Source organism: Bison bison, unplaced genomic scaffold (assembly GCF_000754665.1).
Source record: "Bison bison bison isolate TAMUID 2011002044 unplaced genomic scaffold, Bison_UMD1.0 scf7180017864352, whole genome shotgun sequence".
NCBI lineage: Eukaryota > Metazoa > Chordata > Mammalia > Artiodactyla > Bovidae > Bison > Bison bison.
The window spans coordinates 6364118-6372818 of NW_011494924.1; the positions used below are offsets into that span (position 1 = coordinate 6364118).

The 8701-nt window shown below is 43.4% G+C and overlaps 1 gene segment (V, D, J or C); it reads left to right on the forward strand.

Moving 5' to 3' along the window:
* Positions 1 to 7704: 7704 nt before the first annotated feature.
* LOC104999483 lies at positions 7705 to 8224 on the forward strand. The segment is given in 2 exon segments: positions 7705 to 7753; positions 7845 to 8224. Coding segments are annotated over 2 exon segments (429 nt in total).
* Positions 8225 to 8701: the final 477 nt, after the last annotated feature.

Below are 8701 nucleotides of genomic sequence, written 5' to 3' on the forward strand. Positions count from 1 at the left end.
TTATTGTGATCCACACAGTCAAAGGCTTTGGCATAGTCAATAAAGCAGAAATAGATGTTTTTCTGGAACTCTCTTGCTTTTTCCATGATCCAGCAGATGTTGGCAATTTGATCTTTGGTTCCTCTGCCTTTTCTAAAACCAGCTTGAACATCAGGAAGTTCATGGTTCACATATTGCTGAAGCCTGGCTTGGAGTATTTTCAGCATTACTTTACTAGCGTGTGAGATGAGTGCAATTGTGTGGTAGTTTGAGCATTCTTTGGCATTGCCTTTCTTTGGGATTGGAATGAAAACTGACCTTTTCCAGTCCTGTGGCCACTGCTGAGTTTTCCAAATTTGCTGGCATGTTGAGTGCAGCACTTTCACAGCATCATCTTTCAGGGTATAGATAACAGAAAGAGGGCATTAATTGATATCTCAAACTTGAGTCACCTTTGACACATCTAAGTAGGATCGTCCAGCAGAGAGTTAGACAATGGTGATAGGAGATCCACTCACTCAGGTTCTGAAGTGATGGGTGAGGATGCTTCGATGAATTCACCCCCAGTCTATGACATTCAACAAACCTCTAGATATGTTTTAGTTAATAGTGATTGGCTTTGAAGGCTATGGGCCTTTGCAGAGGCAGTGATGTCACCTTGGGAACTTCCAGTGGGGACAAGGCCCCCCCCAACTCATGCCCAGAAGGACCCTGAGACGGTGAACCTCCCACTGCTGTCCCTGCCTGCCATGGGCTCCAGCCTCCTCTTCTGGGTGACCCTCTGTCTCCTGGGTGCGGGTGAGTCCTGAGAACATCAAGCTCTCGCTGTGTTTTTCTCTTTCCAGTTAAAGTTTCAATCATCTCCTTTTTCCATTTTCAAATTCTATCTTTCTCCCCAACCTCGGCAGAACTCACAGAAGGTGCGGGTAGCCCAGTCCCCCAGACACAAGATCACAGAGAAAAGAAAGACCATGGCTTTGTGATGCAATCCTGTTTCTAACTACAGTATCCTTTACTGGTACTGTCAGACACTGGGACAAAGTCTGGAGTCACTGATTCTCTTTAAGGAAGAGACTGAAATAAACATTATTCAGTTGCCTGAAAATCGATTTTCTGCAGAGAGGCCCAGAGGCGCAGACTCCACTCTCTGGATCCAGTCTGCAGAGCTGGGGGACTCGGATGTGTATTTCTGTGCCAGCGGCCAACCATAGCCTCACAGAGACCCTTCCTTTCTGTGCACAAATTTCATGATTCTCCCTCTTTGTAGCTCATGGCAGCTCCAGATAGGCTCCCCCGCCACCCCCCTCCCCCGCCTTATTCCTCATTATGCCAGGGGAAGACGTGGGTTTGCAGAGATAAGCTGTCATGCATATAAATGGAGAACACAAGCTTTTCCTTAAAACACAAGAGATGAAATTGAAAATCATTCCGACTCAGGGATTAGAATCATTTCATGGTGACAACTCAAGAATCCAAAATGAAAGTACTTGTCATGGATTCAGCCCTCAGGGGCTAGTGATGGTTGTTCTGTAATATGCAATCAAAAACCATGTCCAATAAACTTTAATAATACAGGTGGTGATTTTGTGAGTGCAGCAAACAGCAGGCTCTCTGAGCTTTTTTTTTCATCATCTGAGTGATTCAAGTTTACATCCTTCTCTTTTTGTTTTTACTTAGGAAGCTTTAGGCATCAAAGTCTCAACACAGAGTATGTGTTTGGAAAACACTCCCCCCCCCCAGTTTTATGGGGGGAATATTATGATGTTGTTAATGGTGATGATAATTTCAGCTATTTTATTCAGCCATTTTTCAGCTTCAAAGAAATATATACAAATAGATATCCTGGAAACCGGTCTTAAATCCTAGCCCAAAACAAATTCTTGCTCAGGAATTGTCTAGCTTTTCATGATAACTAACACAACTCAACACTCTATATAGGTTTGTGACTTCCCTGATGGTCCAGTGGCTAAGACTCCACACTCCCAATGCAGGGAGCCAGCGTTTGATCCCTGGTCAGGGAACTAGATCCCACATGCCACAGCTAAAGATCCTGTGTGCTGCAACTAAGTCCTTGTGCAGCCAAATAAGTAAGTGAATAAAAAAGAAAGAAAGAAAGAAAAACACTGTATGTAGGCTTGAGCCAGACATTCAGAGGCTATTGAGGAAGGACATTTCCAGTTGTTTGGCTTAGTACATGAAAATAGTTCCTTAACACATTAAAATATTTTTTAGTAAGAACTTCTAAAACAATTGCCCTGATCCAATTGCCCCCTCTGATACTGTATTCTCTACTCTAACTTCTGCCTAGGTTCTCAATGATAATTATAGAAATCATTCTGAAGCATTGGTTGGAACTATTTGGAAAGCAACTTACTGAGACCCTCTTGAAGGCATGGTCACTATCCCTCAGCCTCTGTTGGTTTCACTTCTCTCCTTGTCCAACCAAAATTGCAAGTCATAATACATATTCATTCACTCAGTGCACATTCCTCTCCACGGCTCTGCCCATATCTCCATCCCACTTAGTTGTCTGATAAAACTTCAGTCACTGATGACCATCTCTTTGCTGTTGTTGATTAGTTGCTAAGTCGTGTCTGACTCCTTTGTGATCCCATATATACACATGTATACATATACATGTATCCTCTCTGTTCTGGATTTCTTTCCCATTTAGGTCACCATGGAGCATTGAGTAGCGTTCCCTGGGCTGTACAGTAGGTTCTTGTTACCGATTTGATACATAGTGGTGTATATATGTCAATCCGAATCTCCCAATTCATTCTATCCCCCTTCCCTTCTTGGTATCCATAAGTTTGTTCTTTACATGAATGGGTGTGTGCTAAGTCATTTCAGTCGTGTCTAACTCTGTGTGAGGGCTGTAACCTGCCAGGCTCCTCTGTCCATGGGATTCTCTAGGCAAGGATGCTGGAATGGGTTGCCTTGCCCTCTTCCAGGGGATCTTCCCAACCCAGGAATCAAACTCTTGTCTCTTATGTTTCCCCTATTGGCATGCAGGTTGTTTACCAGTAGTACCACTTGGGACGCCCATTCTCTACATCTGTCTCTATTTCTGTTTTGCAAATATATTCAGTTGTACTATTTTTCTAGATTCTACACATAAGCAATATTATACAACATTTGTTTTTCTCTTTCTCACTTACCGTACTCTGAGGACTGTCTCTAGTCAGTCCATGTTTCTGCAAATGACACAATTTCATTCCTTTTTATGGCTGAGTAATATTCCATTGCATGTGTACACCACATCTTCTTTATCCTTTCCTCTGTTGATGGAAATTTAGGTTGTTTCCATGCCCTGGCTATTGTAAACAGTGCTGCAATAAACATTAATGAATTGAACTTTGATGATTATTTTTACCCAACTATTTAGATTAAACAAAGAAGGGTTGACTTGAGAGCTCTCATCCATAAGTACTATAATTAAAGTCAAAAGAATTTTATTTGGAATTTTAAATAAAAATTAATCAATGTTAGATTCTTAATCTGAGATTGCTTAGATATTTAGCTTAAATGACCTAGAGATGTTACACTTAAATTTTAATTTTAGCCAAAGTATTCCTTTTAAAAACTGAAAGAGTATTTGTAATCAAATTGAGACATTGGCTTTGTCATTTTATTATTGATGTTTTAAAATGTTTTCTTTTTTAAACCTTTATTTATTGTATGACTTCTGATGTTCCATTGGACCCTGTGGCAGGAAGGGAAATGAAATAGGGAGTGGATATTTAGACTTGATCACAGCATACAGAATAAATTTGGGATTTGTTTAATTGTTGCAATGTCAGGACATATATGTGCAGTTTTCTTAAGTATACCAGAGGAGCAATGGTTAGATTTGGGGAGAGTAACTGACATGTTTCTGTCTTTTCATCTCCCCTTAAATTCAGTCTTCTAGGACAATGCTTTATTTGATATTCCCCATGTTTGGGAATTTGATAAGGTAATTCTCCTATTCTAATCTTTTTATTCCTTGCTGAATCTACTCTATGGGAAGAGAAATAGATAATCTTATTTAACCTCTTTTTCTACTTTAGTCTCTCATCTCCTTGCCTTCTTCTTGCTGGCTGTCTACACAAGAGACAGATGTTTTGGTGTTTCCTCAACATGCACGAAGAATAGCAAAGAACTTTCTTATCCATACAGGGTCATGCTGTAGTTCGGAGGAGAGAGAAAATGAGTTAAGTTCCTATTCAGCATAGTGTAAACCAATCCTTTTGATTTCACATCTGAGCCCTGTTATTACCAATATCAAAACTGATATTATTATCTTTGCCTGACTCCAATGTCTGACTCTCAGGTGGTTCCATCTTAGGCCCTAAGACAGTATTATTCATTGCCCCTCTAACATCAAGAAATCGTAATACCCATATGTCCTGTACTTAGTGAAACAACACAAAATCCCCTTATGTTTTCAGTCAGTTCAGTCGCTCAGTCGTGTCCGACTCTTTGTGACCCCATGGACTGCAGCATGCCAGGCCTCCCTGTCCATCACCAACCCCAAGAACTTGTTCAAACTCATGTCCATCGAGTTGGTGATGCCATCCAACCATCTTATCCTTTGTCGTCCCCTTCTCCTCATGCCCTCAATCTTTCCCAGCATCAGGGTCTTTTCCAATGAGTCAGTTCTTTACATCAGGTGGCGAAAGTATTGGAGTTTCAGCTTCAGCATCAGTCTTTCCAATGAATATTCAGGACTGATTTCCTTTAGGGTAGACTGGTTGGATCTCCTTGCAGTCCAACGGACTCTCAAGAGTCTTCTTCATCACCACGGTTCAAAAGCATCAATTCTGCGTTCAGCTTAGAGAGAGCATATTTGTGCTGCTTCTGCCCACTGGCCACTAAGAGGCGCTGTGGCGTCGGTGTCATCTAGTGTCTATGGTGGTGTTGCCAGAAAGGATGTCATTAAAACCAGAGGGTTGGATTTAGAATTAGGGAGTTGCAGATGTCTTGAGTAAAGGCTGAGAGTGAAGGAACTAGAGACCAACCCTTCTTCCTCTGTTGTGTAGGTGGGTTTTGCTCTGACCGGACCTCTGAGTGCTCACTCGCTTCAGTCGTGTCCGACTCTGCGACCCCACGGACTGCAGCCCAGCGGGCTGTGAATGACAGGTGCACCCGAACAGTGGGTATTTCTCTGAATTTGCTGAAGTCGTGGCTGCACAAGGAACTGGGGGTGCGGTGGCTTGCAGGTTCTGGGTTGGGGAAAGCAGAGAAGCAGTTTGAGTGTCAGAGCAGCCCAGCCTAGCGAGGCAGAGCTCAAGCCACCAGCTCTGCTGAACTTAGAGGGCAGGGCTGGGAGAAGGGCAAGTGCTAACCCGGCCCTCATCAGGGGACCCTGGCCCCGGGAAGCTGACAACCACAGGGGCACCACTGGCAAACCCATGTGTCAGGCAGGGACTGGGTGGATCCGGGAACAGAATTTCTGCAGGGAGATACGTAATGGAGTTTTGCCATTCACTCCAGATTCATGTGTCCCTTTGAAGCAGATGAAACCTGGCAGAAATGAGAATTTTTTTGTCTGGGCTACCTTGGTCTCATTTCAAGTTCTTTCTGTGGGACTGCGTCAGTCTCCTCTCTGTATCTCCTATCTAGCCTATGTGGCCTCTTTCAACCAGGATCCCCATGTACTGTGATTGATTACATTCCTGTTGCTGTTCTAACAAATTACCATACATTTTGTAGCTTAAAACAATGCAAGTTTATTGTCTGATGGTTTTGAAGGTCAAAAGTCCAAAATGAGTCTGTGCCGTGCTTAGTCGCTCATCTGTGTCCGACTCTGTGTGACCCCATGGACTGTAGCCCGTCAGGCTCCTCTGTCCATGGAATTCTCGGGGCAAGAATACTTGAGGAGGTTGCCATGCCCTCCTCCAGGGGATCTTCCCAAGCCAGGGATCAAACCCAGGTCTCCTGGATTATAGTCAGATTCTTTACCAGCTGAGCTACCAGGGAAGCACCAAAATGGGTCTAAGTGGGTTAGAATCAAGGTGTCAGCAGGGCTGCCTTCCTTCTGGAGGCTGGAGGGGAGCATTTGTTTTCTTGCCTTTCTCAGCTTCTAGAGGCCACAGGATTTCTTGGCTCGTGGGTGTTTCCATCTTCAAAGCCAACAAGGACAGATCAAGTCTCTTCTCATGCTGCATCACTGTGACCCTTACTCTTCTTCCTTCTTTTTCCACATTTTACAGTCTTTGTGATTACATTGGGCCCATCTGAAAAATCCAGGCTTGTCTCCCTACATTAAAGTCAGCTGATTAGCAACCTTAATTCCATTGAGAACCTGGATTCCTTCCCCTGTGTTACATAATATAACATATCCACAGTTCCAGGGAGCAGGCATTGAAATCTTTGGGGACCCATCTTTCTGTTTACCATACCCTAGGTACAGGTAACAAGGAAGGAACAAACAATGATCCCTTATAAAAATATAATAATGGCCTCAGTTTTATGTTTAGGATCCAACATAGACCAAAGGGATGGACTCTGCAAGGGGAACAGGTACCTCTGGTAACATAATTTAGCCTGTAGACTCTCTGCTCTTTAAAATTAACATGTGCATCTTCAATCTCTCCCAGTGGCTCAGTGTTAAAGAATCTGCTTGCAATGACCCAGATTTGATCCCTGGGTGGGGAAGATCCCCTGGAGAAGGGGATCTCAATCCACTCCAGTATTCTTGCCTGGGAAATCCCATGGATAGAGGATCCCTATGGAGGCACAGTCCATGAGGTTGCAAAGAGTTGGGCATGACTGAGTGACTAACGCTCCTTGGTTCAAAAGACTTAGTAGTGCATCTCTGTGTTAATCACAAAATAAAGATTGAACTTGTCCTTCTTGGTTAACAAATAACTCACTTGAACAACCCAGTAAACAGAGCCTTGCTTCTCTCAGCTTTCTGTAACCTCAACCATGTGGGGAAGTAGGTTTGTGGCACCAAACCCCTTTTATAGGCAAAAGGCGAAATGTTAATGTAAAGACATTGAGTTTTTCCAGAAATAAGGATAGCATATAAATCAATGCTAGAGAATTTTATTTGCAAAGAGAACATGAAAATCCTCTGCTTATTTCATGGCGGGGATAGAGAAATATGGGAAATTCTATGCTAGGAGTTTTGAGAATTTAATAGAACTTGAGGATATATAAACTCAGAAAGATCTTTCACTGCAAAAAGAGATTTCAAATGGAATCAGTTCTCAGGGCATCAGTTCAGCCCTTGAAGCCCTAAAAAGGCAGTTGCTATTCTTGTTTATCCTGGAGCACTCAGAGCCAAACTCCTAACTGATGGATGAGTTTGAGTGTGATATGACCAGGGTCATCTCACCACTGGTGACAGGAATTCAAGGGTTCATGGAGGAGCTGGATTGCGATGAGACAATGAATTCATCTTTAAGTTCTTGTAGTTTGAGATTCAAGTGGAAATATTGGGTTGGCAAGCTCTAGATAAGAGAGAGTATAGAGAAGGCATTATGAATTGATGCTACCAAAATAAATCTGTGGGAACCTCTATCTCATATCAATTATAATTGAGTTCAGTCCTGCCTGATTCATCTGCCGGAGATGCGGCCTTCTCTGAAGGGAGCTGCCGAGTGGGGAGTGGTAGCTCGTTCAGTGATGTCACTGACAGACACATCTTGCCAGGACAAGTGGTCCCGAACACACTTCTCTGCTCATGCTCACAAGGGCCTGATCTGGGTAATTCCCCACCATTCTCATCCTGCCATGGGCACCCGAGCCCTCTGCTCTATGGTCCTTTGTCTCTTGGGGGTAGGTGAGTCCTCAGAACATGCCCCATCCTCCTGTTGGTTTGCCCTATTGTGACTCCCATATTTTTCTTATTCTGTTTCCAAATTCTTTCACAGGAACCACAGATGCTAACCTAGGAGTCACCCAGACCCCTAGGCATGAGGTGACAGAAAAGGGACAGGCAGTCACTCTGAGTTGTGAGCTGATTAAAAGCCACACTGCCCTTTATTGGTACAGACAGACCTCGGTGCGGGGACTGGAGTTTCTGGCTTACTTCAGCAACCAAGCTCCTATTGATGAGTCGGGGATGCCCAAGGACCGATTCTCAGCTAAAATGCCTAACGCGTCGTTCTCCACTCTGAAGATCCAGCCCACAGATCCTGGGGACTCGGCCACATACCTCTGTGCCAGCAGCAAAGACACAGCGCTGAAGAGTCACCCCGTCCCGAGCAGAAAACCTCTGCTTCCCCTTCCGGTTCTGCTCCCAGCCCTCTAAGTCATCCCTACTTCTCTTTCACCAAGAGAAGTGAGTGGGTTTGGGGCTTAACAAGAACAGAAAATAAGGTATCAACATAGACGATCTTGTATAGGAAATCCTGTAGGAATGGGATTCAGGGATTGCTCTGAAATTGTCAATGGGCTCAAAATTCATCCCTCATATAAGATAAGCCTTAATTACTCAGATCATAGAATTTCCTGCCTTCCTGCACTTGCCACCCCCATCTGAATGGAAGAAGCTCCAGATAATGGCTGTTCAGCATTCTCCATTCTTTTTCAACTCTAAGTTGTTAACAGAATCCTGCCCCACCCCAACACAAGTTGTTTTTTTTTTTTTTTAATAGTATCCTCTTTATTGTGATTATGTGATTATACATCCCATTCTAATGATAATATCACCTTAACATATACAGGGCTTTTTCAACACATTTAAGGTAAAGTAAACAACTTAATTCAGTGGGTGTAAGTTGCCACT